General features: G+C 35.0%; 1 protein-coding gene across 3 annotated transcripts in view; it reads right to left on the reverse strand.

The window, feature by feature from the left end:
- mino (minotaur) overlaps positions 1–26,581 on the reverse strand; it is a 47,959-nt gene that overhangs the window by 15,685 nt on the left and 5,693 nt on the right. Inside the window, exons 1-4 of one of the 3 annotated variants that reach the window (XM_053763433.1) lie at positions 21,064–21,217; positions 17,913–18,140; positions 14,233–14,380; positions 10,539–10,652 (exon numbers count right to left, since the gene is read on the reverse strand). In XM_053763433.1, coding sequence (XP_053619408.1) covers positions 10,539–10,652; positions 14,233–14,380; positions 17,913–18,094 — 444 coding nt within the window. In that variant the 5' untranslated portion in view covers positions 18,095–18,140; positions 21,064–21,217. Of the gene's footprint in view, positions 1–10,538; positions 10,653–14,232; positions 14,381–17,912; positions 18,141–21,063; positions 21,219–26,581 lie in introns of those variants that run through there. The other 2 variants (XM_053763435.2, XM_053763434.1) reach the window with 2 other exon arrangements.

The raw sequence follows: 26,581 nt of genomic DNA on the forward strand, positions 1-26,581 counted from the left end.
CTAACCCATCATTTGCCACATTCTGCAGCACAATCGATCGATTCAGTCTATGCAGATGAGTCGATTATGGTTGTTACTAGAGGTCGTCGTACTAGCCGCGCAGGCGCCGCCTTTCGATTGGCTGGCGCGAGTCACGCCACCGCGGCCGCAGTTTAAATTTGGAACAAGTAAGTCCATTGCTGTTTATCAAGAGCATGTGAATGGACGCTTGTCAATAAACGTGCTATATAGCTTGTATATTATTGTGAGGTTATTTTAGTAAACAAAATTTTGATGTAGTTACAAGTAACGATGACATTAGACGAAACGTAATCGCAAACGAATGTAATATAGAATGGAACATTTGCACAGATGAAAATAAAGTAAAACACTTGAATAAATAAAACAAAAACAAGATGATTTAACTTTAACGACTGTTGTCGTGATAAGTTATAAAAACTAGTATAGTGGAAACAAGTAAACTGATATTGAGATACCGATTCCAAGGTACAGACGACGTAAATAAATTCTAGAAAGTAAATCTTCAAGATACCTATGCCTTCACTAGGATCGATCAACGTATGATGGTTATTAATATTATTCGTGCATTTGTATATAAATGGATATTTATTATTATTATATTATATGGAATATTACTAATTAGGGATCAAGAGCAATATGAAGAGGTATTTTTTGAACTTGCTAATAGCACCCTAGCTACACCACAACTTCGCTTCCCATCAAATAGGGTAGATAAAAGTCAAGTGCACTCGGAATTATTAATTTAAAAAAATGGTCAAATGGTGAAATAAAAAAACTGCAATCAGCATGAGACCATACTTAAAATATGCGTGTGGTCTCTTATGATGGCTCAGTATCAGGGAAGCGCGTTATCGTTCGCGACATTTAAACTTGTGCTAAGAATTCCAATATCGAATGTTTTAGGTGGAAGGTCGAAAATAAAAACTTTGCCTTTATAATGATATCCATGTGTACTTTCGTACCCATTATCTGTGTAATATCTCGCTTTATTTATAAACTTTATTAAATAGCGCAATAAAAGCAACGACTTAATTGTAGCTATCTCAAAATTATTTTGAAAGAGAAAAAAAAATATTATAGGTACCCGCGGAGTATATTTTGTAACATCTAACTGACAAATGACAAAACTACCACCGCGCGCGCTTCCTCGTCATCATGTTACATACTTCTGTCCCTTTTCAATATGCTATACCTATCCGAATTTGAAACTGTTGAATATTTTTCTGAGGGATACCAACATGACAAATCTAACATGTTCATCTAAGACAATTCTAACATTATATATCATATACATCCAGGTGATCCGATCAGAAGGTTGGAAGATTCTGTGGGTGGGGTGTATGATAAGGACAAAACTTCAAATGAAGGTGAAGAAACAAAACAGCCATAAAAAGAACAATCTAAACACTATTGCATAATGAATTCGTTAAGAGGAAATCGATTAAAATTGCGATTATTTGCGGTGATAAATTTTTTATGTCCTTGAACTGATTGTTCAAAGTTCAAAGAATATTACAGTTTTGTATCATGAAATACAAATAACAATTTCATATTGATAAGTACAATCAACAGTAAATAAACTTATTCAAAATCAATGTTGATTCGCAATTAACAATCATGACATAGATAAGTATGTAAGGGTGGTTGAAGATATGGTAACTTGGCTTGTGGTTGACTGTAGGACTTCAAGAGAATGATGGCATGAAAAACAGAAGATCAGGCTACACAATAGTCAGAAAAGTATTGACATATGTATTATATCGATATGATAATACATTCTTACATGGTATAATTCCGTTGTTAAACATTACTTAGATTCCTGAAAGCTGTAAGAGAAAATGGACGTAGAACGCAAAAAATATAGCGGAATTGACAGAATTCTGGAATGACAGCAGGGTCTATAAAATGATAATCAACCATCATGGACTCCAACGTGACAGTAACAGCAATCTTTCCATTTTGGGCAAATTAATGTACTACGTAGTAAAAGAAATAGTTTTAGAAATATACGCCAATAAAACTAAAATTATCCACGTCACCAGCAAAAGTCTAGTCGTTCATAATAGACCAAGTTAAGAAATTTCAATATCAGGATTATGAGTAATGACTCCAGATGCACATCAAATATTATTGTTAGAATAAATATGCAAATTATGTCAAACAAGCTGCGCCCAATACCTTCGCTACCGTGGGAATTTCGGGATAAAAAGTACCCTGTGTTATTTCAGGTTATTTGCTACCCGTGTACCAAATTTCATAACAATCGGCCCAGCTCCCGTGGGAATTTCGGGATAAAAAGTACCCTATGTGTTATTTCAGGTTATTTGCTACCCGTGTACCAAATTTCGGTCCCTACTGGGCCGATTGTTATGAAGATTTCACAAACAAACATACTTTCGTACGTATAATATTAGTTGGGATATTTAATTCTGAAATGATGAATGGATCTAAAATGATGGTGGAGACTGCTCCACCCAGAAAATATCTCCGTGGAGCTGCCTCCACTTCCAAATAATTAATATTTGATGAATGTACTAGATCTGACACTGATGGATTAATATCGCATCACAAAAGGCCGTAGTCCGAGTTTTCCTATTGTAGTAGATGTAAGGGAAAACCGAGTGCGACTGCAGCAAGGTTGCACTGCAGCTCGTGTTACGAATGCTGATCGCGTTCTTGACCTATTCTCAGGTTTTCAGATAAAGGTATGTACAAGTAAATATACATTTACATATTTATCAGGTTTGCGTGATGGGTGGAGAGAAAATGATTCATTTTTGAAATGACGTCATAGTATTCGTTCATGGTCGATACGGCGACATTCCTGGTGTTGCAGGTGTCCATATAGGCTGCGGTGACTACTACTCATTAGGACCGGGTGCCTGTTTGCTTGCACTTAATAATTTGGAGGCTCTTTCTTACTGAGTGTGAGTTGCTTACACTGGTGCCAGATTTAATTAAGTTGCCGGAAGGTACGATATGACTTCTAAGACTACCTACTTTCTGCTGACGGTCAGACTTCCTTGGCAATAGGAATAGAGTGGTTTGTCATTGCCTTCTCTATTGCATACAAATCAAGTAGTGAGTAGGTACCCTTGCGATGTTTTCGTTCACAGGAAGCAAGTCCACAAAAACTACCATACAGCGAGATTGGTCTTAGATATTGTAATGGCGGAATTTTTAAGAGACAATACAAGCCTAAGAAAACATTTACCACAAGTAAATTTTTTAAATCCATTTTCTCGAAAGGATAACATGTTTATCCTATGTAAATAAATAGGAAAGGATGTGCGCATGAGACGAAGGATGTCACGTCCGAAGGTTGCCAGATAGCTATATCGACGACCCGTGACTCATAAAGTTACATATTGGACCAACGTTACGGTCAATCAACGTACGTTTCTTTGTTTCATTGCAAGCTTAGACTTAGCACGAGACAAAGCCAGCAATGTACACGCACTCGACCGCAAGTGCAAATGGGTAATGAGCGTTGTGTAAAAGCAAAGCCGCAAACCATATTTGTATACAAAAGTTCTTGGTTTCACGCGAAAATTCCAAGTCATTGTCAAGTTTTAAATATTGGGGAATTATTGTAAGTACTTTATCTCTGTTTGGTTTTATCATTACAATATTTTCATGTTTGTCTGATCCAACTTTTTAAAACTCAATAAACGTAAATTCAATGCAAAATGAGCAATAAAACTAATAAATTGCGAGAACACTGCAATCAAATTGACGAGCAGGTGTGACGTAGAATTCAAATTGTCTTGATAATAGTCCTTATTATCTTCAGTGTTGACTGTCTTCAAAATTAACACCTTTTTTAGATTATTACCTCAAGTATATCTCAGATTACGAAGTCAGATAAACTTTCGGTCAAATTCATTAAAAAGACTTTCGATATTCCTAGTATTTTTTGCTAATTTCAATAATAACTTCGTTTTTGTTTTCTATTTCAATAAATTCCGAAGCGGGTAGGAGGCGGTCGGCGCAGGCGTAATACAGCAGTATGAGTTTGTCATTGAGTATGATAAAATTAGAAAGAACTTTAATGATCACAGATTTTCTGGATCATATAACGTGAATGTATTCCTGTTCAACATCTACCGGTATCAACAGAAGCTGTCTAAAAATAGCACTAATTTGACCATGATACCCATTACAGATCAGCTGATCTCGTTGCTCCAACGTACGTACGTAACTTACGTAACAGCTTGTCTACTTCTAAAAATATCTTTAAACCCGAGTCCCTGACCTCTACTATATTAAAAAAAACATTGTCTAAAATCTTCCATTTCCATAACGTACGTAAATGCTAGGTCGAGACATGGGGACAAACAAAATCTTGACTAGACTTGACGTCGAAAGCATATAAACAAAGTACACAATGAGCCTTAATAAAAGTGAGCGATATTGGCTAACTCCTGAATTAAAAACAAATTCCTACTAAAATGGCCAGAGTTAACAAGACCAGGGACAAATTGAAGAAAAAGTCGAAATCTTTGTTAGCATAATACTACAACTACAGATGAGATTTTAAAAAGAGAATCGATCATTAGGTTAAAATATTTTTCTTGTTATTCAGAAGACAACAACAGAGCATACCTACTGCATCTCTGTTAAATCGTGTATTATGTGGTAACAACGTGCGTGAACACGTGAATTTTGTTTTGAAATGTGAAAATAAACGGGCCGAGTGCGAATCGTGCCTAATAGGGAGTCGTACTTTACCATTCCTCATGGGCGAGTTAATGTGCTTAAGTACTTTTAAAATAAAAATAACTATTTCCTAACAGCCTCGACGACAAAATCATTTTTAGCATATTTGTTCTTCAATAGACGCTAGTATAGCGTCTATTGAAGAACAAACAAATGTTCAATAACACATTATTCAATTATGGCCATAAATGTTCAAGTGTTATGATGGCATTGGGTTAAAAATCGCACATTGCAGATATATAAGTTTTCGATAAACAAAATAGCGAAATGCGCAAGTAGCAAGAGTGTTAAAACCCGTAAATTAATGATAATGAATGCTGTTACCGTATTAATGCGAATAAACTGTTGTTCCCGGATGCTTGCACTAGTACAGATCAATGATTGGAACTATCTTCTCAGTATGTTGACTCGGCATAATTTGTGAGGAGAGGACCAATACGACGCAATTCACGCTACTGATATGAGATTATCTGTGGCATCGTATGATGCTTGGACCTGGCCCTGTATAGTTCCATTAGTGTGCAGGTGCATCGAAGTGGCTCGATTCTGGCAAGAACATATTTATTCTCCGATATAGCGTACTAGCTGCGCCCCGGGGATATAGCGATATCCCCGGGGCGCAGCTAGTACTAGCTACTCCCGTGGGAATGTTATTCCAGGTGTACCAAATTTTATAACAATCGGTCCATTAGATAATGCATTAAGAGGTAACAAACTTACTTTCGAATTTATTAGTTGGGATTGGGATATAGATTTGCCATCGACACGCAAAGAACAAGAAGAGAGTGCAGGTAGCACGCAGGGAGGACAACAAGTGAGCCATGATTTGGTAAGATGCACTAATCGGTAAGGTATCTTACCAAATGGTGTAATACCAATTTACCAAAAATTGATATTACACCATTTGGTAAGATGCACGAAGTTTTCTTTGCTTCGACAAGATTAAGGAACCTAGGAGTATTATTATATTCCATAGTATACGGTGATAGCCTAGACAAATCTGAAGTTTCGGAAGGTCACAAAAAGGATGCTGCCAAGCCTAAGCTAAGTCCGTAAAGTGCCTTGAGCAAAGGTCATTGTACGAAATAGCCAGTCGACGTAACTGTTCTTGAATTAGCAATTGAGAATTAGAATGCTTTGGTGTTAGGATTTCCGTCTTCGGACAATGTCTGTCTGAACTTTTGTATTGTTTCTGCTCTGAGGTTATCATCCTGGTTCTGAATTTTGTTGAAACTCGAAGGAGCAATATCAGGAGTACACATAAGCGACCGTGTATGTAGAGAGTAACGAGTCTAGACGTAGGAAGCGAGAGAGAATGATCAATTGCATTTGCATTAAAACCGATGGAAAATCGGTTCAGTATCAAAATCATCAATACAGTCAATATCACATCAACCTTACCATTCAAACAACAACCTAAATTCATTTCAAATTCGCCCCTAGTGCCGCAATATTTGTGTTCCTTGCAAGCCAACTTGACTTTACGTATCTTACTTTTAAAGTACGCATGCAAAACTTTTAATACACAAAATTAATATGCTAATTTCCCACTGATCTGCAAGAGGAAATCTTATCGAGGTGGTTTCCATACAAATGTTACAAATATTCAGCCGAACTATTGTCTTAAAGCTATAAATCAAGTTGCTGTACTCTGAGAATAAGGTCTCATTCCACTCAAACTTTAAAGAGTTTAACAATAACTGATGTCTTTACGAATCGAGATCAGATAATACAGGATTGTAAATAAAATCTTATGGGAATCTAGTAAAAAAATAATGCCTACATAATAATTTGACATAAAAAAGCTGAATATATTTTGGTCTTTGATAACGTATCAAATCTCGGGAATTACCATCGCCAGTCAGATTGCAAAAAATGTTCTGTACTAGAACTAGTATTCTTTCATAGGAAAGAAAAACTTACTGCTATGTTTCACAAATATAGATTAATTGAAGACATAATATTTGCTTTCTATCAGCCAAGATTGAGGTCAATCGCACTTGAATTAATAATAATATAAGGGCTATGTAATATGTAAATGCCACGTGGAGCAAATATTTAAATTATGATAATAATTAAAAAAGCAATCAATAAAACATAAAAGAAACAAAGTGTTGAAAACAATAACATTTTTAATAGTGACGAAACAAAAGACAAGAGTAGTTGAACTGTACGATGACACTGATAACGCCACGTGCAAGGAGAGTGCGCAGACAAAGACATCAATATGTAATAGTACAATAAAGCACTGCTTGTGGCGCGTGGTTTCCGCCCTAGAATAGAGCGATTAAGGGACCTTGATAGTAGTGACGTCAGGCTGGCAGCGAGTCTTAAAGTCACAGCATAATAATCAGAATTCAAAGATATTTTACGTATAAGTACCTCGAGCCGTCGCGGCTGAGAATAAGGCTAAAACATGCGAAGATGAGAGTTGAAGTTGAATATGTATTTGTTGATTATCTTTTAAAACAACATACTTTTAGTGAAGGAAATAATGAATTTGCTGGATATTATTGATCGGGAAGCCATTTACGTGGAACATCATATTTCCTTTCGGACTAATAGTGCCGTTCTCAGTTCGCCGAAATAACCAATAGGGTATTTAAATATACTATTGGACCCTCTTCGATTCATTTGAGCCAAGAAAGTTCTTTATACTTGGCATATTATTCCCAATTGTTTTACCCGTGGGACTGGGTGAAAGGGTGGAATGCTGGGAGTAATCGAGATAGAGCCTCTTCTTTCACCCGACGACTGTGAGATAAGGTTTCATTTGCCAAAAAACGATAGTAGACAAAACAAGGTGCCTTTATGATGTAATTTTAGCAGCAAGATACCGGTATCACCACAACGGACAAAATGTTTGGGATGATCTCATTATTTTAAGTGCAGAGATCATGACCATTACAATTGTGCACTGTTACGAGTATAATTATCCATTATAGACGTATTTTCGTATTTAATTTAAATTATCAACACATATCCCCGCACTCAATAGCTCATTTGCTCGTCAGTCCCGAATGCCTAAACACTTGTACTCGGGCTGACTTGATGGCAGCTTCCCATGAAGCCATGGAAGGGGTCGGTTCTGGCAAGAAAGGATTTAGTAACCAGTGGTGTAGCGCTTTTGTGGGATTTGCCATTGACACGCAAAGAATCATCAACACATATACCTCTAGAAGGAGATAATAAACCATGTTATGTTGCCATGTTGTTATTATATATTTCAAGAGATTTTCAAAAACTTTATACATCGTGCAAGATCGCAGTCTTTTCGCTTTGTGATTATTTGAGTTTAATATCAACGCAAGGAAAACCTAGGCAATGACTTGGACTGGCGGCGGGCGATGTATAGCTGACGTGAATCACTCTCCGATTAATTCTCATTAACATTAAAAATGTGTGTCAGCCGTCACCTTATCAGTCAGCGTCTCCTTTTTAGTTGAAGCTAAATATATTCTTAAAAAGTGTTTAACCTAATTAATCGAAAGCATTCCTAGTAATTTGTAAGTAAATAGAGACACTATATCACGTCTTTAATTATGATTTCGTCAATTTCATCATCCTTGAAGTGATTTCGAAAGTGTACTCACATTTCAATATCATAGTCTGCGAAACCTGAAGGCTAAAGTAGCTACATGACGGGGTTTTTTGGTGAAATAATGACAGGTAGCCCATTGTCTACGAGAGGAATCCCCAGCAAGCCTTGGAGGACTAATGCAATGCAATCAGCACGGAAAGAGATGTAGCTGGTACGTTCTATAATTTTCTTACACTCCCAGACCAATCGTCTATTTTTAGAATCACAAAACTGTCATGATACGGTAACATACATAATGAGTTTTTATATTTTATTGACATGAGCCAAATCAAGTGGAACTATTCATTGTCACAATAAATTACATACAATACACTAGATTTTGATATTAGATACCACAAAAGCATTTTGATGTAGTCGTTACGCTGAACTTCCCAGTCATGATCAATGAAGGCATCCAATTCTCACTCAATCGAAGAAGCTCAAATTTTACTGATTTTTTTTAAAGGTTCAACACAGTTCAATCGCATATGACGTTTAAATTTTGAGAAAATTAATGAACGAATGAATGGACGCAACACTTCGATTGCGTGAGAATCGAGCTCCTGGGTCTATCCTGGGTCTATAAATCAAAGAGCCTAGTTACAGAGAAAACCACCAAACCGATGGACCTAGATCTAGCCTATGTTTATGTGGTCAGTATAAACCATTTTGCCGCCTAGTATCAGATGTACCGGGCGGTGTATTTGAGTACCAAACCACCCAGCGAACGACTGGTATTCGGCACACCTACTTTCCTAGCGAGCATACGTCACGTGGCTATAACACTCGTATGGCAGACACAAATGAGAAACAAATGATCGATATAATACGATACGAATACTGTATGGCGGTAGGTAGTCGTAAAAGTATTTAAATGTAATCATTAGAAGCAGGAGGTGTCACCAAAAACACAACACACTTATTTTGGAAAATAGACGTAAAAACTTTGAATACTGCATTTTTTTTTATGTAGCTCTCAGGTCCCACTGCTGGGCAAAAGTCTCCCCTCTTTGTTTCCAACCACTTCTATTTCTCGCCAAAATTATAGCAGTGAATAAAAATATGAATATAAAAGTAAATACATGTCAATATGTTATTGATTAAAATATGTTCAATATTTATTTCCTGTGTATTTTGTGATAAAAAGATACAAAGAGCAGTCTGTGGCGCATATATGTATAAATGTAGGATACATTAAATGGATATATTAAATGTAGAATATATTTAATATTGCGCCACAGACTGCTCTGATATTCTTGTATCCTACATTTAATAACCAAAATTCTAAACAAAGATAAAAACTGCGCATAAAATATATAAATGACTTAACATTGACATTTTTCACATACTTTATTTGAGGTTATCTAATATTTTGCTAAGAATTATGTATGTACCTACATATACCTAGTTTATCAACAAATTTAATAGAACATGGAAATATAGATAAACATCGTTATTAATGATGACGGACATATTTTATTTTTAGCCGTAAAAATAGAGACATTTAAACATACTTTTTTTATAGTAGAAATATATTTTAAAAACATTATAAACTCACAATCTGTGTTAAACGAAACGTACGTACATACCTTTCAAACGTACGTACGTACCTACCTTTCAAACGTACGTACGTACCTACCTTTAAAAAAAATCAAAATTGATTAATAATTTGAGTGTTACGAGTAAAAGGGTTACTTATGTATTGGGGGTTAAGAATAAGATATAAGATAAGGTTAAGAATAGTAAAATTAACAAAGTAATATATTAGTCGTGCTAATAAACAAAGTATTATCCGTTCCGTGAGTGTAAAAAGTATACATATTATTAAAAAGCACCTTAAAACTTACTGTATTAGTAAGAAAGTATCATATTTTGGTTTAAAACTCCATAAACTTGAAACTATGATTGCAAATACATATTTGCAGATACATAGAGTATAATACAGAACATTCCGAGTATGTATGTATGTATACTGTATATGTATCTGGTGTTTTATGCATTATTTTATACCCAATTGTGAACCTATCCCGGGTATCGCCCCATCGACAAAATTATATAATAGACAATTATACACGTAAAAGGAACTATTGCTCATATAATTCCTGTGAAGACGAATCCAGTGAGAGAGGAGAATATGGAGTGACTTTCCGGTGACGACGAAAGTGGTCATACCGATTCTCTCGGTACGTCATCGTAAGTCTGATCAAAGGATACTAACCCTGGAGAGAGGAGCGCACCTAGCGCAGGCCAGGCCAGCCGGCGGCCGCGTGACTGGCTGTGGAGCTGGCACCGCCGGAGTCTCCTTCACCCTGTACAGGGTGTTGTTGCGGTTCTGTGGCAAACAATAGAAAATATTTGCTAATTTAATGCTTGTTTATTAACCTTCCTCAGGAGTCACGCTGTCTATAGATGAAAACCGGAGAAAAATCCGTCCGTTTTTTAGTTTATTGCGTAAATACAGACAGACACGACACTTTTCATAAAATATAAGGAAAGTTTACGTGCGAAACAAGGCTAGGTCGGTAGCTAGTATTAATAAAAAGTATATATAGTTAACTATTAGTGAGTAACCAATATAAAATATTTAATTTTACAATAAAAAATGTTTTTAATCTAGTATAAATAAATATATTTTACAATTCCATATAAAAAAGCGCACGCATGGTAAATATCGATTATGTTAATTTTCATTCGTCCTTAAGAATTGTAGAAAATGCAATTGTAACAAAGGCGCTTATTACCAATTCAAGTTATTGGCAGATATTCTTATTAAAATTTATTGTTTTTTTGTAAAACTTGATCGTTTTTTTTCTTAGGCGCAATATAGTGACAACAAGAGAAACCGTGAGGTGAGTGGTTCCGCCCTGGAATTCACTCCATACTCTGCCGTATCGTACAAAAACGTCATGTCAGCTGTTTGGCACAGCGGTATCTTCCAAATTTTAGAGTTATTTTTTTCGGGATTCGCGACTTTACAATTCAAATGAAACCGGGAACATACGAGGTCGAGAGAGTACAATGAAGACATACCCACCACTACATATTTCAATAGGAAACATATCACGCACAACCAAAACAATTCGACAGTGAGCCATCGATCACTAATCAAACTCAAATAGTAAAAAAATAAAAACATGGATGATCGGACACACGGTTTTTTTTTTCAATAACAAAAATAAATACGATCAAAAAGGGAAATGCATATAATCACTGCGTTTTATTTAGTTACCGAACCTAAACTTTGGTTGACATCTTGAAATCAGGATGATGGACAGACTCGATGACAATTCCATGTCAAGCACAGAGAGTTTGTTGGGATTTTTTTTCCTTTTTAATGGAAGAAACATCGATTCTGCCAAGGTAGTATAAATTGTTTCTATTCGTTTAATACGAGTCCTACTTTTATCATAATGGTTTTTAATAAATAATTATACTTTTTTTACCTTTAATTCTATATAAAGTATTAAGTAAAATAATTATATCCGATTCTATCTTTCAATGTTTTCTGGTTGTTTCTTCAGCGAGCGTCGGAGCCTGCGGTTCGCTGTGAGAATTATGTCTGTTTGCCCTTATTCATCGTTTAAAAATAGGCTCAATGTCTTTTGCTTCCTAACAAAATGAAGGCATGGAAGATGCAGTGCAGCAGACAGAATTAAACTGCCCGAAATAGTCATAATTGAATCACCAAGTAGCGATTTTAAGACTACATACTCGTATACTCGTGAAGATAAACAAAATTAAATAGGTGAAATGGGTCAACAATTAGATACTCTCGATACACACAGAGAAAGGAATTAAACAATGAATTAAAAAGATTTCATACTTGCTAATTCTTACACTATAATTTAAAACTGAAATCAGCATGACGATTACACAAATTCTGACATCACCGGTGTACATTTAACATTATATGAAACTACCCAAATCCGTTGTAATTTCGTTCCTATCAACTGTCGCATAGAGATCCAGGAAGAGTAAAGTGATGTGCGATTGCACCAATGCAACACGACCACGCTAAATGATAGCTACCTGCATAATAACTTCAATTATATTAATCAGTCCAACACACATAACAATGAAAATTTTGAAACATTTAATAGTATTTCTAAATTTGTGTAATAGTCAAAAATATTGTTACATAATTACCTCGAGAAGGTGTGGCGTGACTATGAATGTTACTTCACACATAATGAGCGGGTAGGCCAGTTATAATATCATATTGTCGTGATATGTTTTTCAATATCACAAACACAAGATAGGGGAAGACTTCACAAAGTCTGGGATATTTACCATAACATCCGATTGTACACGTAACTATAGAGTAGAAAGGAAACTAATTAAAATTTCTTTCTGTTTTAAAATGTTGCTTTGATAAAATTGTTTCTTTTTTAAGTGGGATTTATTTAGAGGCAGCTCTCGCGTTTACAGGTGAAGATAATATTAATAAGTAAGGACTCATGTCATTGTAAATAAAAGACAGTAATTTAAAAATTGTCCACTTAAACTGAATATGGGTTACTGTTTTTTTGGAATAAGACTCTGCCCATAAGATCGATGACCTTGCTCACAAAAAAAGAAGCGTAAATAGTTGAACCAATCAAAATATAGAATGATAAAGTCGGAAACATTTGACTAATGAGAATTTAAGTTGTGAGAATATAGGTCACGATATTAACAGACTGATATAATTTAAAAATGGCGCTGAGGTGCTAATCAAAGAGGCAATTAGTCCAAGGGGAAAATTACCAGAGATAGCAGCAAATGTTACTGACATTCAATAGATATAACTTGCACTTCAGTGATGCAATATTTATTCTATACTATTCTTACACAAACTGCATATTATGGTTCTTCCTACGTCAACTTTTTGTGGCGGAAAAATACTATCAGTAAGGTGTTAGACTTGTGTTAATAAGATTTTAATTTGATTAACATCCTACTGCTATTTGTTCGCCGCTCATCATCACCAGATTAATTCAACAGAATTTTGGATAAAACCAAAATACCTTATAAAATCCACACATGTTATGTGACGTCTTTGGAGAAAAGGACGCGGTAAAGATGTTACGTCACCTTCTTCTTCATCTGCGCTTTGGAAGTTGGCAGTAGACTTAGTTTTAAGTACAATTTTGACGTCAATAAGTGATGTATGTACTCCTACATGATCCAAAGTTGAAACTTTGAATTTTAATTTGACGCAAAATGTATATTACTCATTAACCCTCACAAGCGTAATGATTCAATAAAGACATAGCGCGACCTTTAGTCAGCATCAGCAGCAGCGTCCTGACACCACACCGATTAAACGTGATTATGTGACCTGCCCGCCGGCTCCACATTACCGACAAATAGTTCGGCAAACTTGGCAGTTTCGACGTACATTTCATGTTTCCTTGCAGCATATATTGCGTGTTCGTATATATGAGGCTTTTGCCTCATTTATACGAACTACGCAATGTATATTTATTCGCGTAGGTATATGTTTGAGTTCGTTCATAGTGAGAATGGCAATACACTTGTGTCATGACATTAAAACAGACATTCCTAAGCAGGATAACTTGCTAGGGGAACATTTGAAATCTGAAAGTCGTGCGTTCCGTAAATAACAGATCTTTTAGACAGTTGAAAATAGTTTTGATGTAGAAGATGTTGATCCCTGACGCTTTATAACTGGAGAAGGAACTGCAAAGTCGCTCGAATGAGAAACAGAATCAGAATACAATGAAACCATCAACCAATTTCCTACTAGCGACTTCGGCCGATTATTATGTATGTTTAAACCTTCAGGAATAAATTGTTTCGACAACAGCGAAAACTGCGCCAAAATCCACCCAGAAGAAAGCTTGGAAAAGTCGTGGAAGGCGACTTTTATTTACACTATGTAAGGATTGGACTGTAGAAGTTAAACTGACCGTAATTTCTGCGTCCAGCTTGCTGTAAACCGTTTGCGGCCGCCGGCGGACCCTCACAGCTTGTCTCAGCGAGCTATGTGTGTCGGAGCTGCCCCCACACCACCCGCCGACGCGTTCGCCGACAACCTCCAACATGTCGGCGACGCGGCTGTAACAATACAAAATATTGTTGTTAAGACTAAGGCTAAGGTATAAAGTTTTTATTTAAGAATACGGGTACAGACACAAGTGATATGTATATATGAATACGTACATGTTTGCGATAAAGCAAACCATATTCTGCCAAGTCGACGTGTAAATATAGATGGTTAGTCTTTCTTTATAGATGAATCTTGAATATGAATAGAAAAACGATTTTGACAATATCTGTGGTTTATGAGAAGCAGCAGAATTTTAGTAGCCATCATCCCAGGCGATCACAGAAAACGTCTGGATTCGATCATCAGGTCAAAAACCGTAATGACGTTTTCATTATCGTCATTCTTTCTTATTGTCAGATTTTATTCAAGTTGCCAAAAATATCTTTGATATAGCACATCATAACACAAGTCTCGAACATGATTTAGGGCTAACTCAATCCTTGTGATTTATCCATAATATATTATTTATTTAATTAGTCCAAATATCTTGAATTTCGTCTTTTACCAACGTTTGTTTATTTTCATATATGCTAACTAGTAGCCACTATCGGTATCACCAAGATTATGTATTAATCTTACATTATTATTGTAATGCTACATTATTATTGTAATTGTGATCCACATCTTTATACTTATTACTTGTAATTATTTAACTCATACATACACTTGTTGCAAAATCTCAATACTCAATGTATACGAACTGCGGAATATAAAATAAAACATTTGCAATGATTGTTATAAAACATTATATTGTTAACGTGACATTACTCAATAATTATGTGGAAACAAACCTTTCTGAATTGAAAACAATTTATAATAAAACAAACGACGGGTTCTCACGGTGTATTTATTTGAGTCAAGCGAAATAATTTTAACTGTGGTTGGAAACTGATTCTTAGACATACTTATAAAATTAATGAATTTTCACCTAAAAGAATCAGGTTCCAATGTTTGGACAAATAATACCTGTTCTTAATAGATTGTTAGACAAGGTTCGAAAGGAATTCCGTATGAGATATTTGAAAACGAAAGCCACCAATGGATAGCCCGGATTTTTTTTCCTTTTGTTGATCTATGTACGAGTACGAAGGACGTCTTGCTATTTTTTTAGTTCACACTGGCTGATTAGAATTGTTTTTTTTTAAATAAAAAAACAATTCTTGTTATAAAAAAAACAATGAACGAAATATTCTATTTTTAAATCCATTTCCCCACCCACTATTCAATCAGATCAAACATACACTACTTTCCGAGTATGAGAAACGAAAAAATAATTCCTCTTTTCGAAAAAATAATATTTCAGCTCGATAAGAGCTTGGAGGAAAATATAAAGTCATCAGTAAAATATACAAGTATGTAGTTCAAACAAACGGATAAGAACCAACATAAAAGGAATTGCGTAACTGTAAACTCGGCTACGTATGCGCATTTGACGTGACGCGTGTACCAAAGTGGATCATAAAAAATGTTGAAAAATGTTATAGTTTTAATTTAAAGAAATTTACAGATAATGTATCATGCCATTATCCCTTGCGGGGTAGACAGAGTCAAAAGTTGCAATTGGTTGATCTCTGTCATAATAGTGCGGATCTGTACCACCAAAGTACTATGACAATGTATGGAATTATCAATAACAGACCAACCATGTTGTTGTCAGCGAATGTAGTTAGGCTTTCGTGACGCGGACTCTTTCAAATATTTTTTATGTTTTTCATCGTGAACATCTAAAACATGCTTCTGAAATGACAAAAGTGCATTTGCATACATATATGCCTCATCAATAGTAGCTTGTCATTGTATATTTTTTGTCAAATCATTATGCATTGTATAATTTTTTATATTTTCATATGTAAATGATGAAAAAATGAAAGTAAAATTTAAAAGGTTATTTTTTTCTTAATAAAATATTATGTTACTGCAGACAAATTAGTTATACGTTTGGTCTGATCATTACAATTGTTTTTTACAGTATCAATTAATTCGAGAATGCATTGAATTAATTTAAAGTCGGGTAAGAATTTTGTTTTCACTTACACACAGACTTCGCTCCCGTGGGAATTTCGAGATAAAAAGTACCCTATGTGTTATTCCAGGTTGTATTCTACCCGTGTACCAAATTTCATAACGTTCCGTGCAGTAGATTTTGCGTGAAAGAGAAACAAACATACACACGTATATACATCCTCACAAATTTTCGCATTTATAATGTTAGTAGAAAGGATAGTCTACTAATTAGTACCCACGTGTTGTAGCCTTCTGGCCGTAAGTTTCTTTTTCCTCTCTGACAACGACTTCTTGCTATAGTAGCAATTCCACCATTATAATTTTCTTATAGTCTACGCTTTTGTCTATATGAAAAGCAAAGAATAACCAATTTTCAAATAATTTTTTTTATTAACTTTTGTTGCCTTTTTATTTCGCCGCCTCGAAATAGCAGATTCGCTTCCTGATGATGATGGCGAAATTTTTTTAAATTTATTAAACACGTGTGTCGTGTATTTTATTTAACAAGCAACAATTTCAAAGATATGATAATTATCTTACAAAAATTATCATGATTTATTAAATACTTATCGGGCCCTTACTATAAGACATAATAATATGATCAAGTGAAAACAAGAAGCACGTGGACAAATAAATATCTTCAAGAGAATTTAATTCAGGAAACAACAGTAATTGAATTGACAGATCAGAATCAGGCGAGTTAAAATTCGACACCAGTATTACCAATATAATAATAACAGAAAAAATATAATATATAAATATAAAATACAAAAGAAAGATTAAATATTTCTTTGCTAAATGATTAATGTTATTTTATGACTCATCAGAAAAGAAAAAATATATATTTGTAAACTGAAGACAAAGGACTACATGGTGCTCGATGACTAAGTATAACATCAGTTTCGTTCAACTCACTTTATATGAATAAAAAGTAAATAAACAAAACAGGTTCAGTAACTTTTATAGAAAAGAATCCAACAAACGACAGCCGGTCCTAAAGTTTTTTTTTGCTTAACGGTTAAACGCGGCGTCTCATGATTCAACGATACGTTAATTTAAATATAGAATATTTAAAAATTATTATTTTTATTAGTATATTATGTAAATATTACTAGTAATAAGTTTATTTATTTATTTTATTGTATGGAGCTGGCTTAATTTCATTGCCAATTAAGTTTACAATAAAAGTATATATTTTTAATACATCGTATAAGTTGGAGTAAATACATAATAATAACATTTGGTAGTAATCGGATAGTAATATAATAAATAACCTATTCAGTAAAGAAATCTAGAATAAAAATGTATCAGGTTATGTGACGCAATAGGCAATAAAAAGTAACAATAAAATAGTTATCGTCAGATTCTTGCACGAATATGAAACAAAACGAAAAATAATCCGATAAATTCACAGCTTAGCATGAACAATGTACAAGCTATCCAACATTACGGTTTAATAAAAAATAAAAAAAAATTAGTGACAATGATAATATGAATCATTTTGAAAAAAAACGTTCAACATTCGAATAACCGTACCTTGAAGTAAAGAACCAGTAGAGTAAAGCGGTGAAGATGGCCAACTCTGCGGCTCCGCTGGCCACCCTGACATGCTCCACCACCGTCCAAACATTGCTCATAGTTTCCATGGTGCAATTGGCTGTACTGACCACCGCATCACCCACCGTCCAATTCCAGATACCACTAATTTTGACAGTCATTCAAATAGCACAGACGAAAGACCACCAAGTACCTTCTCAATTATCACTGCAATTAAAATGATCGATGACAATTTCCGATCTGCGCGCCATAAAACACGACCGCTCCGCCCCGCGTGCAAAGCAGTACTGAGCCGTTCGAAATGCCACACGACGATGTAGAATACGTAGGTACAAATGCTTAGAGAAACTTGATGCGTGCGTGATAGATAACACCACTCCGTTATCACATTAACATTAATTTATTAAGTACGACCTAATTGGTGACAGATAAAACTAGTAACGAACTGAACAAAGTTCAGAAAGTTGTGACTATAAAGATTCGCGAAAGATGGGAGATGAAGAAATTAAGGACCAAAGAAATTGCATGTCGACTAGGTACTTGATATTAGTGCACGATATTTTTATGTCCTTTGTATCTTCGACGTTTACATATAAAATTTCCACCAAACCGGGTATTGTTGAGTTTAGCCACCACATATCTAAAAACAGCCATTACACAATTCTTAGTAATTATAATCCCGTATTTTTTCTCTTTTAGAAGAATAAGTCATAGTTAGTAGATAATAGTCATAACTACATTAAATTAAAAGGTAACTATAGCCATTTGAAAAGGCACAAAAATCTTTACATGGCATCAGAGAAGGAAAATATTAAAGCATTCCAAAAAATAATTACTGGAAATGTACTGAAATCTATGAACAAATTGTATTATTTATTTGTGTTTATTATATACACAAAAAAATTATCGATACTGGGACGAAATACCAAAATAGCATTTCAATAGCAGTTCTTATTGCGTGTAAATAAGAACCAATATTGACACACGATATTGTCTTAACATCAGCTGAATCTACCGAGGGGTGTGTCAACCTTTCTTTAGTATAAATAAATACGAGCTTAAAACAATCAGCGAATTGTTTAACAAATGTATCACGCGGCTATCACGATAAAGTGGTCTTGGATAATAAAATAAAGGCATCTCTGACCCCTGACATCGGGTGGCGTGATGGCATGGTCGATACGAATGTTGTAGTCGTAAAGATAAGTATAGCAAACCAAGGTGGAAAAAATTATGAAAAAATAACAATAACACTGACACTCTGCGCGTAAAAAATATGCATCAAAGCCAAAAAGAACCTTCATAAAAAGTTCAAAACAACACCATTCATAATGAATATGATGATAAAATTAATTACCTAACATTATATCACACGAGAATCAAATTTATTTTGATTGCGTGCAAAACAGAGACACGCATGTTCTAGTGTCGTAGGAATCGTATAATGAAAATTCTACACTAGATTTAGTACAATTACAAAATTCTTGAAATGTACTTTGTTCATATTTCAATTTTGTAATCACATTAGCACAGACGGATTGCGTTACTCCCGAAAGAATAAGTAAAATATAATCGATTTCACGACAAAGAAGCCCAGGTCAGGACACCACTGACCCGTGTGTCTCTACAGAGACGAGTTTCTTCGATGTTTCAATTGAATTAAACGTCGACAGAATATTAATTACTTTGGCACATGTAGATAATTCAAACAAGAATGTTGGTATAGCAATGTAACTTAGGGTCATGATCAAGATCTTTCAATTGTTTTGATATTATTTTGAGACAAATGAGTAACTGTTTCGGAATAAAAATAAATTGGTTAAGTCCTGACAGAGTAGTGTGTAAATAAAAACAGACAATATCAAAGTAAAAATAAAATATTTAAGAAATGCTTGTTTGGCAAAATCAATTTAACTATACTAGGTTAATTATTTATAATACGCCTTAAACTTTTAATATTTTTTTGCTATGCATTTGCAAATGAAAACAAGAGTCGTATGATTCGAGCATCTGATTAATAAAATACTAAGCTAAGAACATAGGCGGAGGTAACATAATTTTACCAATAGTATGAATCACGCCACTGGCATTGTAAGCAAATCAGCAGCAAATTAAATACAGTTATCGCAATCTTATTGAAATTCAACAAACGACATTTGTCAATGAAGAAACTAGGAGAAAATCTATGACATTATAAAACTCATTTATTCTCACACAAGACCAAAAAACCGGTAATAAAAAATACCTTTGAGATTTTTCGTGAGGTCTTTTCGTGAAATCGTAATTACTACAATTTTGAACCTACTATCGTAAATACTGAGTAGAAATAACCACTAAAGGATAAGACAAATAACGCTGTCTGTATTTTGTAGATATTGCAAGATTTTATTCATTCAAAATTTTGCCAAATACGCAATACCCAACAACCTTGTTTCCGAAATAACTAGGATTCAAGTCTACACAGATGTAATGGAGATATTATTAGACGTTATTGGAAAGATTAGATTAAATTTGATCCAATTACGAACAATAATAGGCCGATTGTGTGACAAGTTAGATACAAATCATTGCCCATAAATGCCCACAATGTGTAAAAAGGTTTACACCGCAGTCACGATATTTCATTTATAAATATCGGTCTGTGTAGGAAAGGTAGTCGAATGCCGGCAACAAAAATGCTATTGTGACGACAACAAAACACCTTATGTAAATAGTGATTAGAAGTTTACGAATACTTAAGCACATACCATAATTATTCAGCCACATGCATTCTTTCAAATTTTGTCTGTTAATGGTAAACAAATTATGGCCAAATACATTTCTCTTCAAGCTAATTGCTGTCAACAAAAAAATATTGAACACATTACAAAAACACGACTAAACAAAGAAGTTTATGACTTTAAACAGTACAATAAAAACTCTAAAACATAAAGGAACATTCGACGAAGTATCAGAGGTTGAAATGGAGATTCACGGCACAATGGACGGACAGTTAGACCAATAACGATTGCAATACGCGAACAGAGGGGTCCACAATGAGCTAATGTAACAGACAATTTTCGAATTACAGCGCATATCGGAAAGTGAAATCGACGATAATATAGTACGAGCACCGGAAACCATTGCTTACCTAATTGATTGATAACTATCACGAAATAAAATAGGGAATAAAGGTTAAGGACTGAAAGGAATGCACTAGATATTTGGTGTTTTTGAGTCGAAGGTTGATAAGAATCGGTCGCGAGGCGAATGGATCGCGATGCGTGGTGGTGCGGGCGCCGCCTGCGCAGAACTGGCCGAGTGCTCACACGTCACGCTTGCAGTATTATTACAGCAACACCAGTTGTGAATTCAGAAAGAAATGCCAACAAAACTGACCGACTTGATATTTTCCGTCTCTTCCACTTCTAATTGAAGGTGCTATCGCAATTTCTAATTGACACAGTTTTTACCGTGTAGTATACAATGCACAGTTGTCTATGTAGATTGTGTTGTGTGTAACTGTAAATAAATTACTCTTATTTAAAATTATTTCATTAATTCCTACATAATGTTCATGTATCTAAGATACATCCCCAGACACAGATGCATTGAAACAATGATACGTCGTCACGTTGGTTGGTTGGTCAACAGAATCGATTATGATATCAAGCATAGAAATATTTGTTGCAGCTTCATATTAAACAAAATTCGATTCACACTAAGATAACACGCAAGACTGAGTAAAACACATGTTTTGGTAAAGTTGTAATCCAAAATCTGTTTATTAACGCTATTGCATATTATTGATACAATGCATTTTGTGCTCGCATTGAAATGTAGAATCTATACAAATAAAATTGGAAGCTAGTGAGGGTTTCGTTAATGTTACTGCTGGTGTATCAAGTCGCCCAAAAGGTATCTTTCATGACTTTTGCGACGACCGCCATCTAGTCATTTACACTCTACTGAACTAAATAATCAACTAGTGACTATAATTGGGATATGCGGAGATGCAACAACTGAATGTAGAAACATGTTCAGCGAAGATTTTTTATACAGCATAGATGAATAAAAAGAAATTTTGTAACTTTCACCACTAAGAGGTTGACATGGATGAGAAACGAAAAATATTAAAATATAAATTATTTTCAACCCTGCCTGTGAAAGTGGTTAATGTGGTAAGTGTAGTAATATAACTTGTACAATACCTAATACCACATCACGGTGCGTCGACCTGCGCTGTCGCAAGTCAGCGGTTGGCAGACCATTTTCGACGGAGTGTAGGATTTGGTTACCGTATCGAAATGAGACTGAATGAATCATTGATCCAACCTGAACAAGTTGCCTTTTTGAGGCTTGCACAACTAATCTAACATTCAAGCTATTCATAATAAGAATTCATTTATTTCAGACCATTGATCGTTTAGTAACTATATGATAGTTACTAAACGATCGAAGAACTTATAAACATAGTGTTAGTAACATACATAGACAAACGAAAGTAGTTTTTTGTAACTTTTGTTTATACTCACTGCGTATTAGCCCATGCAACTGCAAATGTATAAGCGGCCTGACAACTGGGTACGCCGACGACCGCGCGAAGTGGAGGCAAAAAGTAGGACAGGTGGACCTTGGGCTCAGAAGCCTAATGCCTTCAGAAGAAACCGAGAAAACACTCACATGAGAGAGAAAGGAACTGCAAATGTAGAAGGATTGGCAGTGGCGCTTTTAAAAGCGCAATAGAATTTAAATTGAATATTTTTCCTAAATGACTGAATGTCTAAACAAATATTTTTTTGCCTTACACAACTTCATAGATCTTCTCTCTTACATCAACAAATAAAATATTACTCATTTAGGTATATGTATTATGTAAGTTTTAAAGCTTTACCCTTGTATGAAAATGGGGCATGTCAACGATAATTTCCATTTACATGTTTACAACAAATGAATAAATAAGTTACTGTATAAATATTCTTGTCTCTTCATAATATGAATCAGACAAAACTAATTCAGCAGATATTCTTGTTCTACATTAAGAATGTAGTTTGTCTAACAAGGAGCTGCTGGTCCACCCAAAATTTGTTTATGAAATGCATATTTTTTGTTTCTTTATATCATTTCCCATTACATTTGAGGTCGAATTTCCTAATTATTTTGTTTTGTTTTCTGTTGCGCAAGAGTCAGTAGATGATGATCATCATCATCCTAAGTTGAATAAATAATTTTGAACTTCATATCTGAAGACGATGGGATACGATCATAATTTCACAGGACTAGTCCAAATCGTGTGAGGTCGGACTTTTCCTCTCTTTCCTATGGCCACGTTCAGCACCTTCTTGGTCGCATAAAGTCGTCATCTTTATAATGCTTAAGTGATTACATGACCGTACCAACATTAGGCTCTCTCGACTTTTGTCTTATTGCTCAGTAGGTACAGCTTCTCAAGAGTAGGTACAATAAAACTGAACACGAAACGATGTGTTCTATTCAATTTCTAAAAACATACCTAATATAACATGTGAACTAGGTTAAACCATTAGTTAAGAATACATAATCTTGTCAAGACAAAGTCAAAGAACTTGCCAGAGCTAAAACATGCAGGGATCAAAAACTATTGCTGGATTATATAATGTTGACGTAAAGATAGCAAGTAAGAACAACGTGAATATAAAAATAATTTATTTTTAAATTTACATTGTGCTGTTAGTTGATATCAGCTTTTTCACTTATGTTTAATTTGCTTTTTTTGCAAATAGATTAAGTTTTGACAATCACAGTGACGGTAAAGTTTCTGATACACGTCCGTCGGAAACTACCACGCGTAGCTAGAATACTATACACCCGAATATGTTTTTTAAAAAGTGATTTTGGTTGAGAGATAGTTGGAGAGGCGCAGTATGACGTAGGCTACTTTATGCCTCGGACAACAGCTAGTATTATTATAAGAAATCTTTGTACATTTGTGTGTAGGGGATCTTCGGAACTATTAGTTACTATTTAACCGATCTCCGAAATTCTTTCACTAGTAGGACGTACGTAGGTACAACCTATATAATCATATAGGTTGCACCTACGCATTGTTCTAGGGTACATTTTATTCTGGAACTTGCGGCATGTCCCGGCTTCCCTCGGTTAAAAACATAATAAATTATATACACCTTCCTAATGAATCACATTATCCATTGTTGAAAACCGTATGAAAATACGTGTTTCAGATTATCGCGAAAGACGCGATAAACTGAAACACGGATAATGTAAGGATAAGCATGTAAATAAATTTCAACGGGAGCGATGCCCCAGGACTAAGCTAGTTATCTATACTATTATTGTAAAGAGGTAAGCGTTTGTGAGTTTGTATGTTTGAGGCGGGTAATCTCCGAAACTACCGAAGCGATTTCAAAAATTCTTTCACCATTAGAAAGGTACATTATCTAAGATTGCTATAGGCTATATTTCATCTCAAAAGTCCCGCGGGAGGGAAGTACCGGGCAATATCTAGTTTAGTAATTGGTATTCAATATATACTTACCGCGTCTGAGACATAGGACATCAAAGCAATATCTATTTATAAATATGCCTATAAAAACATAGATTACAAAACAAACGCATAATCTAAATAATTATCTTTGTTTACGATAGCAGCGTGAAAACAAACTGTGTTAGATGTTTAATAGTTGCTAACATAATATGGAAAAATAGTTCTACATACTGACATGACATCAAATGAGAACCGTGTTTATTTGTTTATTTAGGATTCGTACAAACGGAGCACTGGATTGTGGTGATTTTTATGTGGAGATAGTGGGAGAGTTGGAGAGAGGGAGAGAGAGAGAGAGAGAGAGAGAGGGAAGGCGATATGGGAAGGATATGTTTTTTCCGGGCAGCAGATAAAGGTACTCGTAAATAAGTTACAGGGTAGGTTTTTAAACAATAGTCAAATTTTCACAAAATAAACATAAACATAAATATAATGTAGAATTTCAAATTTCACTTTTGTAATTATCACTGTGGCCAGAAACGAAACAATTTTATTACTGGCCACATCTGGGAGCACGGGAGTGCCTCACCAAGACGAGCCAAGCTAAGCGCAAGGGCACTACCTACCTTTTCTCGAAAATTTTAACTTTATAGACAACTGATAAAAATGAAATGATACATATGAGCGCCATTAAGTAATAGTGGAATTTCATACCTAGGTGGTGTGCTCTTGACAGCACAATAAAATAAACCGCACATCGAATTACGCCGAATTACTACGCGATGGCAATAGCTGCAAATTTGCAAGAGGTAGGTAGTTTGTGTGAGCTTTTTTCTTTGCGTATCAATAGATACACTTTATAATCTGATACTAAATACATTTTATAATCTGTCAAATAACCCATGTCTGGCTTCGAAAGGGACTCGTGGGGCACAAAAGATGAATCCAAGGGTACTTTGTCTCCTCAATTAAGTACCCTTGAATTCACGGAACAAGTGGTCACAAATACGAGTACAATAAAACGGGCGCGGCGGGTGACGGCTGGTCAATTACTGATGCCGGCCCATTGTTGGTACTTCAAAATGAATAACACGATTCTGAATGATGACATAATATTTTTACTTTAATCCGGCTCGAAGGATCACAAGATGTAGCCGCGTCTGCTAACAACCACACTTTGAATGTTTCTCAGGAAAGTAAAAGGAATTGCAGAATGGAAACCAGGTTGTTTCTTAACGTTAGTATGATTTACAAACTGTTTATAGATAATTTAAAAAAAGGACAACGAAATAATTTTAGTTGGATTTGATCAAAAACATCCTGAATAGGAGGAGATCAAGAAAGAACCTTACGGGAAATGACAAGTGAAATAAGAGTGACAGAATAAAACGGAAGGAATAGGCATACTGTGCCCATTCCACATGAGTCAAGAACATAGAAGAACAAGGGAACAAGAACAAGGGCCCCGCGCGCGGGTCCTGTCAAGAACTTTTTTTAACGAGACTACGTGTCTCCTGCTTAGTTCAAAAACTATGAATAAACATGTTGTTTCCGGAAGTGTTTCCTATTCACATTAGCTTCATGATTAGCCTCCATTAAATCGATATATCGGTGCTTTGGCCGTGACAGAAACGAATAATGCATTTTAATAACACAATATAAATGACAGCATTTGTTCTAGAATTATCTGCAAAATATTTCTTTAGTAACACCTAACACGTCAAAAACATGTGCAAATGCAGTGATGTAGTGGTAAAGTTTGTAGTATTGGAATTAGTAATTTTGCTTAAAAAACCGGTCCATGGCTAGTCAGGCATCCATAAAAGGGGCAATCCATAAAAGCACATAGGGTACTTTTTATCCCAAAATTGCTTGAGGCGCAGCTAGTTCATCATATAACAGGCCCTAAGTTATTTTTTCTCATCAGTGCACTAGTAAATTTAGCTACGCAATTACTTGTCGTCTCAGTATGGAGTAATGACTGCAAATTATAGAACACGACTAATATGAAGTAGCTGCATAAAGATGCGTTACATTTTAAAATGGAACCAGTTAGAAGCGCGGGTTTGCGTTGGGTATCATTTTTCACATCCGCTGTAGCTATTCATTATGGATAATCTAGCTAGATATAGAGGAATATAAATGGGTATACAATTTTAGGCGCTGTGCCTTGGACCACAACCTC

Source organism: Plodia interpunctella, chromosome 24 (genome assembly GCF_027563975.2).
Source record: "Plodia interpunctella isolate USDA-ARS_2022_Savannah chromosome 24, ilPloInte3.2, whole genome shotgun sequence".
Taxonomy (NCBI): domain Eukaryota; kingdom Metazoa; phylum Arthropoda; class Insecta; order Lepidoptera; family Pyralidae; genus Plodia; species Plodia interpunctella.